Source organism: Chiloscyllium plagiosum, chromosome 18 (genome assembly GCF_004010195.1).
Source record: "Chiloscyllium plagiosum isolate BGI_BamShark_2017 chromosome 18, ASM401019v2, whole genome shotgun sequence".
NCBI lineage: Eukaryota > Metazoa > Chordata > Chondrichthyes > Orectolobiformes > Hemiscylliidae > Chiloscyllium > Chiloscyllium plagiosum.
This window is the reverse complement of record NC_057727.1, coordinates 40,976,362-40,991,613: the sequence shown is the minus strand read 5'-3', so window position 1 is coordinate 40,991,613 and position 15,252 is coordinate 40,976,362. Positions and strand designations below refer to the sequence as shown.

The following is a 15,252-nucleotide window of genomic DNA, read 5'->3' as shown; positions in this document are numbered from 1 at the left end:
AATTCCTTCTGCAAAACTTGTCCTTCGATTTCACGTTTAAAAAAAGTCTCTTTTGACAATTACTGTAGCCTTCATTCGGTACGGCGACAAAACAAGCTGAAGGTATGGCTGTCACTCAGATCAAGTCGTGCCCAACTCACACTGAAGATAACAATCGGCAACAAGACCCAATGAGAAAGTGATATGAGTAAATCGACTCAGTTTCGGTAAACTTACACACATTCATTTCAGATTGGCAAACCTAACAGCAGAAATTTTTAACCGCATTCAAATACTGTTGGACACGTTTGGATAAAGAAACAGTTACTTTCCGCGATTGTAACAATAAACAGATTAACTGTAAACCATAACAAAACATTATACAAACGACTGATCTTTGTGTATCATTCAACCATCCATTTTGATGACTGTCAAACAGTTTCCAATTCATTGACGACATAAATTAATTTGATCTCAGTACAATTGGATGAATTTCGCTCTTTTGTACTGTACTTTAACAGTTACTACACAAATTCCATACATAAATGAACGAATAATGTCGCAATTACAAATATAAATTGTTGTTGAAGTTAAAAAGTACCATTATACTCAACAAAGTGCGGTTTACAATATTTGCACTGACCACCCGTGCTTAATATTTAAGAAAATGTGCAGTTTATTTCTGCATCGAGAAGGTAGACTGTCAGAAAAAAACCCAGATATGTTTGAAAATAACAGTCTTGGCAGTTGCAGACTTAGAAGTAGCTCTCATTAAATTTGATCTTCCAAAATTTTACAGAATATTCAAATTATTCCTATGCTGTAACTAACTGTAACATTATTGTATTAGCATAAATATCTGGTAGGAGTTGCTGTAATACAATCAGGAAACAAATTTATTTAACAATGATTTAGATTTACTTGCTTCTCTTGAGAAAGGACTGAAATTGTCTGCCCACCTTACAGCATACCCTCTGCAGTATTTTCATTGACATTTACTTGTGGCCTCTGCTGAAGACGCTGCCGAAACTTTAGTGCTTTGTTAACATCAAATGTATTTAAAAGAAACTTTCCCACATAATTCTGCTGGTCGCTAAATTAACTTGTTAGATTATGTGCCGTGGTATTTCGAATTTCAGCTATTGGACCTACTCCGCTTGTGAAAGCTGTTTGCTTATGCCATACGTGCCTATCTATTTTTATAGTCAGGTAGGTGTTTTTTGTAACTTATGGTCATCTTATTTGGTTCGCAAAGTGTAAATAATATGTTACACGACAGCCTTAAAATCGCGCGCTCTCCCTCTGTCTGATGCATGCAGTCAGACAACAGGAGGCTCCCGCTGGGCATTGCCCTTTAAACGCGGTGAGGGGCTGGGAGCAGTGCGGGACTTTTCACACCCTGGCCTGGGACGAGGGGGAGGGGTGAGATGCTTCGGGACCAGCCCACCTCCAGTCCATTCCTGATTGATGTTCCTGTCACCCAATAGATGACGGGTCATCTAGAATGTTTGTTCACGTGATGTGGAGGTTGGACCAATGGTACGGAAGGAGGGATGGAACACCCCCACTGCATCCAACGTGGGTTGCGGCTGGAGCGCGAGCGGGTTCACATTAACGGCCGTTTGCAAACGGCCAGCAGTTGAGTCAGGAGGGCCGGGGGTGTGCAGAGAAAAAGGTAGCGTAGAGCAGCACAGTGAGGAGTTCCCGCTGAACTTGGCTTTCTTTCGAAGTAGGAGAGCGAGCGAGTTACCTACCCTCAGCCGATCGGTGTGAGGGCTGGAGCTGTGGCTTGGGTTGTGTTCGTGGAGCGGCGGTCACTCGGTGCGAGGCAAGATGGCGGCGCTCGGGCTGCCGGCGTTGCTGCTGCCCCTGTTGCTGGCTTTGAGCGCCCCCAAGCCGGCCGTGTGCACGGGACTGGGACGTGAAGGTGCTTCTCGTTCTGTCACCCCCGGGACCTTGCCGTGTATCCCAGGCTGTACGTGCAGCGGGGAGCAGCTGGACTGCAGCAAACAGGCCTGGACTCACATTCCCCACCAGCTGCCTTCCTGGGTCGTCTACCTGTAAGTACCCTCGAGATGTTTTGATCATCTGCGAGGACCTGTCAGGGGGGGAGGGGGAGGGTGCGCAATCCAACACTAATCACCTCGTATACATATTTCTGAAACTGGAAACTTCATGGTGTTTTCTACTCTTGCTTCCAAACTACATCAATCATTGACATGATTAAGTTGGCATTGCAGCTTTCAAAGAAACTCGAATGCTGTATATAGTCATTTTTTTTAACCTTTTAAATACTTGGACATAATTATTCTCAGAGGCGAACTTTGCTTATTCTTTGATATGCAACCATGCATTTTCATTAATACAAGTTCAGGAAGGTGCCGATGTTTGTTTTAGCGCACAGGACTTAGCATTGAGCATGCTTACTTCTGAATTGTTGCACGATGGAAGAATAAAAATGGGTCGTTAGCATTGGAATTTCAAAAACCTGTTTTGTTTCATCCCGAATACAATCTACATACATCAAGTATAAACTCCTGGCAGATTAGTCTTCACTCTTTCGTCACCTGAAAGGGGACAACTTTCGTACAGCGATATCACAATCTTGCCAGCAAATCTTTGCATTTTTTGAGTTTCGAGTATTGGGACATATTTGTTGTGAAGCAAAATGTGGACGAAAAATTAGCTTTGGGAAGATGAGGGAATAAAGGATCGTCAGTTTTTTCCTCGGCGTTTTGCGTCACTTGAGGTTAAAATAGATGATGGTAGAAAATTCCGTACTTGGTAGACATTAGGAAAAATGGATTGTGGTTTAATTACCGAATCACTTAAATAGCAGGTTTTCGAGAATCGACTGTTAAACAAAAAGTGACAACACTATATGTGTGACACTTCTTTAATGGGTATTAAACTATTGACAGACGTAGATAATTGTTGCAATTTGCTGTCGATGTGGTTCATACATTTGTTAAACTTTGACTTTACTTAATGTAGCATATTTTACAATTTCTTCTACCTTGGCTCTTGCTAAAGAGGGGCTAAAATCTTTGGAGTGCTAATCCCACAACTAGGTAATTAGGGGGCTCACTTGTATTGGCTGGCCATATAGTTTTTCCAGACACAGTTGGATTCATTGTCACTGCGACATGGTTCTCATTCACTTGGCTGTTGCCCGGAGATGCTGGTTGGCAACATGCCTACCTTGAGTTCAGTGCCCATATGGCCCTAATGCTCGATGCGGCTTAGTAAGTTCTATTATAGCTATGCCGGCCATCTGAATTTGCTAATCTTGGGTAAAGCATTAAAAATTGAAGTATGTAACCGAATGTTAATCTGCATGGTTTTAATCTTTGAGGAAGCGTGTCCCTTTTTTTTGTGTCTTAGGTATGGATGGTTTTGTTCGTTTAGATTTTTCATTTTTGAATGTGCCTTAACTATATTGCTTGGGCAAAGCTAAGAGTAACCTCCTTCGACATTTATTTACAATACAGGGATGTTGAGAGGATAAGAAACAAACTATTTTGCCAAACGAGACTGGTGACAAATTATTTCACTTGTGAAGTTATAGTGAATGTTTTTCATTGTACTTGCCCAAAAGGGCAGAATTATTTCTTAACACTTTTATGATTTTCAAATTTAAAAAAAAAATCACCGAAAGACTTCGCAAATTTATTCAATAAAATAAGCTGTCCCAAGTAAATGGGTAGTAATAAGTTTACTCCATTCTATAATATTGATCTCAGATGAATGACAGCTGGGTGTCACAATTGACCTCTTCTTTGGTTAGAAATCACACAACACCAGATTAGTCCAGCAGGTTTTATTTGAAATTACAAGCTTTTGGAGCGCTACTCATACGTCACATGGGGCAGAATCGTAGAACACAATTTTTAGTAAAAGATCAAAATGTCATACAACTGATGCGATGTTCTGGGATTTTCATATTAATCAATTGAAACCTGTATCCTTATTCTAAGTGACTAAAGATTTAACAGCAATCCAGGTTTGTTCAATACAGTGCATCAGTTGTATGACACTTTGATCTTTTACTATAAATTCTGTCCTATAATCCTGCCCCGCTAGCTAAGTGATGAAGCAGCAGTGCTTTGAAAGCTGGTACTTCAAATAAACCTGGTGTTGTGTGATTTTTAACTTTTGTCCCCCCCCAGTCCAACACCAGCACCACCACGTCATGGCTACTTTGGGGAGGGGAGCATTGGTCAGTGACTCATACTGGAAGTGCTAATGGACAATGGATGTCAGCATGATTGGTTGCAATGCATTCCACAGCATTCATATAACACTGATACAAACCCTTTGGTCCGACTCATCTGTGCCAACCAGACATTCCAATCTTACCTAGTCCCACTTGGTCTATATTTCTCTCAACTCTTCCTATTCATATACCCATCCAAATGCCTTTTAAATGTTATAATTGTACCCAGCTCCACCACTTCATCTGGCAGCTTGTTCCATATACTCACCACCCTCTACGTGAAAAAATTACCCCTTTGGTCTATTTTAAATGTTTTCCCTCTCACCTTAAACCAATGCTCTCTAGCTTTGTACTCCCCCACCTAGGAAAAAGACTTTGGGTATTCACCCTATTCATGCCCCTCATGATTTTATCAACCTCCAACTAGGTCATCGCTCAGTCTCCATTCAAGGAAAAAAGCGCCAGCAGATTCAGCCCCTCCCTATAGCTGAAACTCTCCAGTCCAGCCAACATCCTTGTAGATCTTTTCTGCACCCTCTTAAACTTTAAACAACATCCTCCCTGTAGAAGGATGACCAGAATTGAACGCGGTACTCTAAAAGTGGCCTCACCAATGATTTGTACAGCCATAACATGGCATCCCAACTCCTGCAATTAGTGCTATGACCACCGAAGGCAAGCATGCTAAATGCCTTAGTCACCACTCTGTCTATCTGTGACTTGACTTTCAAAGAACTATGCATCTGCACTCCTAGGTCTCTTTGTTTGGCAACACTCCCCAGTGTCCTACCCTTAACTGTAGAAGTCCTGCTTTGGTTTGCCCTACCAAAATGCAACACTTCACATTTATCTAAATTATCTAAATCTATCTGCCACTCATTGGCCATTTGATCAAGGTCTCGTTGTACTCTGAGGTGATCATCTTCACTGTCCATTGCACCACCTATTTTGGTGTTGTCTGCAAACTTACTATACTTCCTATATTCACACCCGTATCATTTTTGTGAATGGTGAAAAGCAGTGGACCCAGCACTGATCCTTGGATGATAGCTACTTGGCTCTAGAATGATAACTATTGCTTTTGGAACATTACAGTAACAAATAGCCAATGTTATCTGGAGCAACCAAAATCTTGTTTTTTAAATGAGGCTATTATTTCCTGCTTTTCACAAAGCAATTGCTGCCCAACATGCTTACAGTATGTAAAGCAATAACATCTGTTTCATAGGACCCTGTGAATGTAACCTAATTCTTGCATTCTTTAATTATATTATGCCATGATACTACTCTTTATGAAACTATAGTCTTTGATATAATGTTAGAAAGTTGTGAAACACCTTGGGAAAACCCATTTTATTTTTTGACAATTTGGGTTCCAAATTCTTTTCATAAGAGTTGTACAATTCCTACAGTGCAGAAAGAGGCCATTCTGGCCCTTGAGCCTACACAGACTCCCCCAAAGAACCCACATCCCTGTAACCCAACATGGGATTTTTATTTTTACCTTTGATAAGCCACTAACCTGCTCATCTCTGGACACTACAGGTCAATTTCTAGCAAGGCCAATCCACCTAATCTGCACATCTTTGGATTGTGGGAGGTAACTGGAGTACCACAGAGCACAGAGAGAATGTGCAAACTCCAAAAGTTTTGAAAATTTAAAGATTAAGATTTGGAAAAACATTTTAGTTACAAGTTTCAGACAATAAGACAGGAAGGAAAAAGTGATCTGTGGTTGGTCCTGTGATTTGACAGTGCAGTTTGGCCATGTTCTAATTTTGATGTCTAAATTGATGTTTTACACGGATCGTCCAGTAATTTAGTTTTATAATTCATCCAAGAACAATTTTCATATTAGATTAGATTACATTACAGTGTGGAAACAGGCCCTTCGGCCCAAATATTAACAACCCTATGAGGGAATTTTGTATTACCTTTAGAATGTATTCCAATATCTTTGAAAATAAAGGACCAATGGTTGGAATTACATATGAAACGTCTCTGCCACTTTCAGTTCACTTCATCCACAAACCTGAGTTTAAAGGGTATTATTCTTTTCCTTGTTGCCTTATTGCCAGAGTAAATTTGTAGCGCATTAAGCAACTTTTTTTGCATGAATAAAAGTCATTGAAGGAAATTGTTATTGTCATATTTACTATAGAGTTCCGTTGAATTTTTAGTCAACTAAATCTTTGGACTGATTTGAAATAATGCAGATTATGATCATGAGAACTTCTGAACTTCTGTTTCTTTCTTTAAAATTGCATTGTGGTAAATTCAAATTGCGACAATGTAGAGAAGTCTTGCTTCAAAAGGTGTTTTACAATCATAGTGTAAATGTACATTGAACAAGGAATGACCTGTAGGGAAATGTTCCCAGGAGGATTTGTGCCATAGTGATTCAATGTTATAAATTTGCCATTTGAGTTGCTGTCAAACTATTAGTCTGAATATAAAAGAGCAAGTTGTAAATGTGCCATGTTGGTCCATGATGTTTGCATTAAAAAATAAATCTTCTTCTACCTTGGCAGGAAATCAAATAGTAAATTTCCAAGTCTGATCAGAGGTTTTGGCTAAAGCCTTCAACCTGTATATATTCCTTTTGTTAAAGAAAACTTTCACACCAGTTCAAAAGTACTTTAAACTTGAAAATATTAATAATTCAAGGTTGCACTGAATTAGAGATGGGTGGTTGATTAGAAATACGGTCAGAAGTCAAAGAAGGATTAATTATTTTGCTAAGAAATATAGTGCAAGGTATTTGTGCTTGTTGTAGTATTGGTATTGGATTGTTAATGATTGTACTTTTAGATTGTCTATTTAATTCAAAGATGAAAGGAAGCTGTATCAAATATAGCTAATTAGCTAGCTGCAATGCTAATGTGTTGCCATTATTCTGACATTGCTGGTTGGAAAAACAATTATTTGACCTTAAAGTGGAGCTGGATTTGAGGAACTCCATTAGAAATGGTCGCTCCATTATTAATTGGTGAAATAAGAATACTGGAAACTGTTGGAAGCTAGGAGTAACTGTGGACTGTTTGCTAAAAGCACTGTAATTCCTTGGAGCATTCAATGGGTGATGAGTATACAAGAGAAGGTCACTTTTTAAGTTAAAGTAACCTACCAAAGTAGTCATTGGTGTTTTTGTAAGTAATTTGTTACAGCAAAAACTTATACTTGAAATGTTGTGCCTTTTTGCCAAGCTAATAACTGGAACTGCAAGTTATCAGTCTTCACAAGGAAATGCAGTAGGAAACTGCTGCAATAATGATTTAAATTTAAATGGGCCATTTAAGAATGAAATGAAGAAACATTTTTTTTTAGGTTAGGTAGATTTTGGAAAATACTGTGACAAAAGGAGGTAGAATTTATGGAAACTTTCAAGCTTGACTTTGATACATTTTTGTTAATTAATGCCAACATGGAACATGAAGTTGAGGGTGGGTTAATTAATGATTTTAATAGAATGTCAGGCTATTCACTCCTTGAGACCTATTGTTCATAGGTTGTAATAAAGTGTAGTGAGTGAAAGACAAACACAACATGCAAGACTTATTTGATGTTTTCAAAGTCAAATTGCATTGCAGTTTCTGGAAATTTGAACTTGTGTTTTATTATATTTTTTTTTGTAATTCTTTCCTTGGGATAATTGTTTTTTTTTTCATTCATTAAATTTTCAAATTTGCATTGCAGTTTCTGGAAATTTGAACTTGTGTTTTATTATATTTATTTTTTTGTAATTCTTTCCTTGGGATAATTGTTTTTTTTTTCATTCATTAAATTTTCAAATTTATGAACCAGAATTTGGAGTGGATTGGTGTTAGTTCTAGCTGTCACAAACATGCAAGTTTTGCTTGTTACTATGCCATTTATTGCATGGGGTTTCTTTATATACGTGGAATCAATTGGAGTAGTGAGTGTATCATGTCAGTTTTGGACTTATTTGTTTATTTGCCTCCTGGTGAATAACTTGAGTATAATTCATAGTCAACTTTATGTTCCTATATATATAATGAATTCACTTTATTCTAAAGATATTTCTCCATAGTCTACCAAAGCATACCCCAGCCAAATAATTTTTTGTAGATATTTTTAATAAATAGGTTAAGGTTACTACCACTGGAGCCTTAAGAGTTGTTCCTAGTCTTTTATGTGCTGAGGTAAGGTTGAACTGTAAATTGACAGATCTTAACTGTGTTTTCATTATTTTGCATGAACAAAGTTCCAAAAATTGCTATTTAATCATATTTAAGTTGTTAGTCATGGTTACATAGTACCTGATCATTTTTTAGGACTGGTATCTGGATTAGAATTCAGCTTTCTACTCATTTCTATTCTGCTGTTTGCGGGTGGCGGGGAGGAGTCGGTTAGCTCAGTTGGCTAACGGGCGGCACGGTGGCACAGTGGTTAGCACTGCTGCCTCACAGCGCCGGAGACCCGGGTTCAATTCCCGCCTCTGACTGTTTGGAGTTTGCACGTTCTCCCCGTGTCTGCGTGGGTTTCCTCTGGGTTCTCCGGTTTCCTCCCACAGTCCAAAGATGTGCAGGTTAGGTGAATTGGCCATGCTAAATTGCCCGTAGTGTGAGGTAAGGGGGAGATGTAGGGGTATGGGTGGGTTGCCCTTCGGCGGGTCGGTGTGGACTTGTTGGGCCGAAGGGCCTGTTTCCACACTGTAATGTAATCTAATCTAATTACCTTACTCAGCTGTGATTCCAACAAGACATGAGGCAGTTTGAATGCTGTTGCTGCCCTAAGCTGCCACACATTATAACAAAATTAAACCATTCAGATTAACAAGTTATTGTCTAGTATGCAAGGGAGCCACATAGCTGGCCATCAACAGTATTTTGGAGTTCGTGTGCTCATGTGATCAGCATGAAATGAGTATTTCATTCTTTAACTTTTATTTTAATTCTTAGTTTGAAGTTTTATGATCTCTTGATTAGATCAAATTCTGTTGTGGATTAGAGAGCCAAACTTAATATAAGGCTGGGAACTGACTTAAGAACACTAATTTCACATAAGTTTAACATCAAACTGTTGTTGTGGTTCTGTTCGCCGAGCTGGAAATTTTTGTTGCAACGTTTCGTCCCCTGTCTAGGTGACATCCTCAGTGCTTGGGAGCCTCCTGTGAAGCGCTTCTGTGGTGTTTCCTCCGGCATTTATAGTGGCCTGTCCCTGCCGCTTCCTGTTGTCAGTTTCAGCTGTCCGCTGTAGTGGCCGGTATATTGGGTCCAGGTCGATGTGTTTGTTGATGGAGTTTGTGGATGAGCACCCGAGCTACAAATCTTCACCCAAACTTTTAACATCAAACTAGTTGATATATCTGATTTTGTTTGCATGGGTTTAGTGGGTAAGGTGTGAGGTGTAAGGGACTTAGCTTTAATGTATCTAAACGAACTGATAGAAAGATCAAAACAGGGTGTTCAGCCAGTGTGAATGCTCTAGGTCTTTGTAAGTAGTACCCAGTTAGTCCCACTCCCTTGTTCTATTTTTTACATTCTCCAGGTCTCTCCTTTCTAAATATATATCCAGTTCATCTTTTGAAGTGTGCTATTGAATTTAGTATCCTTTCAGGAGTGCATTGCAGATTATTGCACCCAGCTATTCCTGATAGGAAGGGAAAACATTTTTGAGTAAGACCATTCTTGCATTATGAAACATATTGCATTTTGTTTCGGGGACATTCATTTTTTTTTGACAGTAAGCCACAGTATTGAGGACTGCATTCTGCTCAGCACTAAACACGTTTTTTTTTAGGTATGCCTATTTAATTTTGCAAGGATTTTGTTTGCTAGGTATTTACAACATATAATGCACAATTTAATAATTGTTTAGAAAGTGTAATAAACACCACTAGGATAACCACGTGGTATAAAGAGAGAGGCTGAAATATCAAAGTTTAAAGCAAATGCAATTAGTTCTTCTATAATGCGATGGTTGCGTTCTTGTGCAGTTCCACGTTCTACAAAATCACGCTTAGAAACAGAATTTGAAGTGTTGGCGCTGTATTCGTGTTACAGCCAACACATGTTTCAAACGTTTGTGCTGCAGAAACAGCATCCCCAGTTACTAAATTGTGTTACAGCAAATTCGCATTGTTGAAATGCACGTTATAACAGAACAACCTGTAGTTTTTTGTTATGTTTTAAAGAATTGAATGATTCGTGTCTATCTTCAGAGAAACTGTGATGCCACTCTTGTAGATTTAGTTTTTTAGGACCAGCAAGGTTGTCATTACTTTAATACCTGGTTTAACATTTTCAGTGGTTTTAACAGTGAATGTTGTGTGTTCATGTTAAATCAGCGACTGTATTGATTGCACCTCAAAGGTAGATTATAACAATGTACTAAGTTGAGGATCTGAAGCACTAAGCAAATGGCAGAAGTTTTACACAGTAGTGACGGGGAGCACCAATAATTTTGTCATCATGTAATTTCAGGCCATTGTATAGCATATTTTTTGGAAAGTTAAGTACTGTTAAACATAAGTCACAACAAACCTACTTAAGCAGCACTTAAGTTATAACTTTAAATTGCTTTTTCAGTTTCAAAATCCAGAATAATTCGCACAAATACCAATAGGGAAGAAGTCAAAATATGGAGAAATTTCAGGTGTAATGCATTTGTTCTTTCATTATAATTGCTTTTGAACTCATTGAAATATTTCAATCACCAAGGCAAAGAACCAAGTGCACAAATGTCTGCAAGGTAGGGAAGCTGGTTCAAAATCAGTATATAATTATAGCCAGAGCTTGGGCCACGCATGAAGCGTACAATTTGTTTATTTTATTTGTTCTCATTAGGACCTGCATTGTGTTTTTTGATCTGCTAGTTTGTTAATTTTCACCTTTCACATGTAAGTGGAGAAACCTTTTGAAACTATATTACAAAAATTAGTTCTTCAATTATATTATGTTTTAGTGATGTTGGTTAAAAGATGAATATTGTCAAGAACAAAAGAGATTCTATTCTTCGAGTAATATCATGGATTTTCATGTGTTCAGCTATGTATGGAGTACTTTTGTTGCCCAATTAGTTCACTTTTAAATTATGTTGCCTTGCACTTTCTACATCAAACTTCACTTGCTTTTACTCTAGTCTTTTTTTGCCTAGTTCATGTTGCAATTTTTGAGTTGCCTTTCTGAATTCCATTGAAAATAGAGTCATAGTCATAGTCATAGAAACAGGTCCTTCTGCCCACCATGCATGTGCTGACCCACAAACACCCATTTATGGCAAGTGCAGTAGTTCATTGGTAGAGTTCTAGCCTGCCACAGAAGAGGCCTCTGTTTGATTCCCTGCCAATGCATGATACTCCTTTCCTTCCCTTTTTGGGAGGTGATGACCTAGTTTAATTTTAAGAAAACCTACGCTTGGTCCATAACTTACTATGATCTGGCATTTTTTTAAGTGCTCATCCTGATGCTGCTTAAACGTTGTGAGACTACCTGCTTCAACCACTCTCTCAGCCAGCACATTCCATATTTCTTCCACCTCCTGGTGAAAAAAAATTCCTCAAATCACCTCTAAACCACTTAGTCCTCACCTCAAAGTTATGCCCTCTGGTCTCAGACTCATCTGCCATGGGGATAAGATTCTCACGATCTACTTTGTCTGTACCTCTTAGAATTTTGCGTGCTTCAGTCAGATTCTCTTTCAGCCTCCTCTGCTCCAAGGAAAACAAATCAGCTTATTCGGTCTCTCCTCATAACAACAGACCTTTCATCCCATGCGATATCCTGGCAAATCTCCTGTGCACGCTCTTCAGTTCAATCACATTTTTTGATCGAACCGCGCATAGTATTGCACCTTTGGCCTAACCAATAATTTATAAAGTTATAACAAGACTTCCTTGCTCCTATGTTCTGTGCCTCGGCTAACGAAAGCAAGCATCCTGTATGTCGCCTTTGGATGTCTTAATTTGATTTACTGATGTAAATTGGAAATTATTATTCCAGTGATGATTCCTATGACCTATTACTAAGTACCCATCAACGTATGTTTCTGAAAAGTGAATCTTGTATCTTCAGCATTGCGACTTATTTTAAGAAAACAAATCAGCTCAAGACTGTTGAAGTACCTTGCATTAATGATACATATGACTTAGATTGGGAGAGTGGACTTGAGTTGAACTTGGGACATAAATAAAGATTAGATTTTTCTAGTCTATAATCTACTCTGCCACAAAGAAGAACGTGTTAGAGTGGCAGCAGAGCTTCCTGATAAAAGCCTGAGGGGCGAGGCCCAGATCGAGCTCAGTTGGAGTAACAGTTAAATCCAACAGGAACTTCTGCCAGAATTTGAAAATGCTGATGAAATTAACATGAGTTATTTAAAAAAAAAGTAGTGAGTTGATATGTGGTAGGATAAATTATTTTTATCCACTTCAAAACTGCTTTAAAGGAATGGTTATTGTTCTAGCTTTTTAGGAGATAATATCAGTAAATTTAAATCAAGTAGAAAGTTAGTGAGAGCCTTTTAAATAAAGCTATGAATAGGAGCTCTGTCCCATGTGTTGCACAGCCTGCAGTATATGGGAAATCCTAGATGCTCCTGGAAGTTTGGATGACCACATCTGAAGGAAGTGCCAGTTTTATCAGCTTGAGTATCAGATTTTGCAGCTCAAGTATCTGCTGGCAGGATTGCAGTGCATCCATGAGATTGAGAGTTAAGTGAATAGCATGTTTTAAGAAGTGATCATCCTGCAGTTCAACAAAGTGCAGTCAGGGAAGGAATCAGTCCGAAGGAGAGAGGCAGGTTGGTGGGAAAGTACCAGAGTACATTTCACTGAAATACAGTGAGTGTGTATGAGTAAGTAGATAGAATAGATGGATGGTCGGTGAGGAGGAAGAGGGTTAGATTCCTAGATCACTGTGTCCAATGCCAGAGGGATTCACCTGAACTGCACTGGGACCAATACCCTTGCAGGGAAGTTTGCTAGTGTTCTGGCGGTTTCTTAAACTAATCTGGCAGGGGAATGGTATACAGGGTGGAGGTACAAGTGTTGATGATGCACAGATGAATGGAGAAGAAAAGCCAAGTCAGTTTGGCAGGCAGAGCATATATAGTCAAGTTAAGACACAAATGATCTCTGTGAGGTTGGGCGGTATTTATTTTAATGCATGAGGTCTTGAAAGTAAGACCGGTGCATTGAGGGTACAGATTAACACATGCGGGTATGGCCGCAATGTTATCAAGAGGACATGGTTGTAGTAGGGCAGGACTGGTAGCTCAATATTCCAAAGCATAAGAGTCTTCAGGTGAGACCTGGCGGGGTGGTAAGAGGAAGTGGTGTCATGCTACTTGTAGGACGATCTGTATTGGAATAATGGTAGTATTTCAAAAAGAAAATTGTACAAATGCAAGGCCAGTATGTTTCATGAAGAGTGGGACCAAAAATTTTGGTAGACTCAGGATATTGAGGAAATATACAGAATTATTTAAGAGGGGGGAAAGTAAAGGCAAACTTTATGATGGATGACCAGGATTCAGAGCATCATGAGTCCTAGAGGCACATTGTGCAGGATTTACTGAAAAGACATTTAGAAAAATAAGGACTTAAGAGAAAAACTGGGTGGACCTAGAAGATGTAGGTGAGATTTTTAAATTAATGCTTTAAAGCTGTATTCATGATAAAAGAAAGATATTAAAATAGAAATTGGGGAAGAGGACAATGACATAAACAAATTACAATTGAGTAGGAGGACGTGTTAGTGGTTTTAGCAGTCTTAATTGAAATTGGAAAAGTCTACAGGCCCAGAAGCGATGTATCCTGGGGGATGCTGTGGGAAGCAGCAGAGAAGTCTGCAGGGGCCCTTGCGTTAATTTTCAGAGCCTCTCTGGCTGCAGAGGACTGGAGGTCAGGTGATATGGTACCATCTTTCAAGAAGGGTAGTCGGGATAAAGTTGGGAACTATAGGTCAGTAAGCCTAACATCAGTAGTAGAAAACGGTTGGAAAAGGTTCTGAAGGACAGCATCAATCTCTAATTGGAGAGGCAAGTTAGTCAGTGTGGCTTAATCAGATGAGTTCCTGTCTGATGGGTTTGATGGAATTTTTTCAGAAGATAGATGCATGAATGAATGCATGCAGTGGCTGTAGTCTCTGTATGGACTTTGGTAAGGCTTTTGACAAGGTTTCACATGATTTACTGCTGAAAAAAGTACAAGGCCATTGGGTCCAGGGCAAGGTGGCAAATCCGATCCGAGATTCCCTTTCTCACAACAGGCAAGAGAGGATGGTCGAAGGTTGTTATTGTGACTAAACTGTGGCACACCACAAGCTTCAGTGCTGGGTCCCTTACTGTTTGAAGTATACATTAATGATCTAAACCTGAATGTGGAAGATTTGATCAATAAGATTCAGATGACACAATAATTGATCATTCCGTAAATAGTGCAGAGGGAAGCCTTGGACTACAAGGTGATATAAATAGACTGGTTAGATGGGCAGAGCAATGGCAAATGGGATTTAACCCTGAAAAATGATAGCTATGCATTTTAGGAGGACTAACAAAGCAAGGGACTACAGTAGTGGATTAGAGGGATTTAGTGTGCATGTCATGAGTACCTTGAAGGCAGCATGATAGGTGGACAAGGTGGTTAGGAAGGCATGAGGATTACTTGTCTTTTTAGTAGTCAAATAGTTAGGTCACAGCACAAATACTGTGCACATTTTTGGTCACCAAATATGGGAAAGTTGTCACTGCACTAGTAAAAGGCAGTTGCCATAGTTCCACAGGGCTGCTGTGTCATTCGAGAGGGACAGTGGTGGTTTAACCTGAGGGTCATCAAGCCTCCAGTGAGGGGAGGGGGGCATAGCTGAGAAGGCCGGATCTTCATAGTATCTGGATTAGTGGTGCTGGAAGAGCACAGCAGTTCAGGCAGCATCCGGAGAGCAGTAAAATCGACGTTTCGGGCAAAAGCCCTTCATCAGGAATAAAGGCAGAGAGCCTGAAGTGTGGAGAAATAAGCTAGAGGAGGGTGGAGGTGGGGAGAAAGTAGCATAGAGTACAATAGGTGAGTGGGGGAGGGGATGAAGGTGATAGGTCGG

The 15,252-nt window shown here is 39.4% G+C and overlaps 1 protein-coding gene across 3 annotated transcripts in view; it reads left to right on the top strand.

Moving 5' to 3' along the window:
- The first annotated feature begins 970 nt into the window (after nt 1–970).
- lrig1 (leucine-rich repeats and immunoglobulin-like domains 1) overlaps nt 971–15,252 on the top strand; it is a 121,600-nt gene continuing 107,318 nt past the window's right edge. Inside the window, exon 1 of one of the 3 annotated variants that reach the window (XM_043708291.1) lies at nt 971–2,039. In XM_043708291.1, the coding sequence (XP_043564226.1) occupies nt 1,813–2,039 (227 nt within the window). In that variant the 5' untranslated portion in view covers nt 971–1,812. The remainder of the gene's footprint in view (nt 2,040–15,252) is intronic. The other 2 variants (XM_043708289.1, XM_043708290.1) reach the window with 2 other exon arrangements.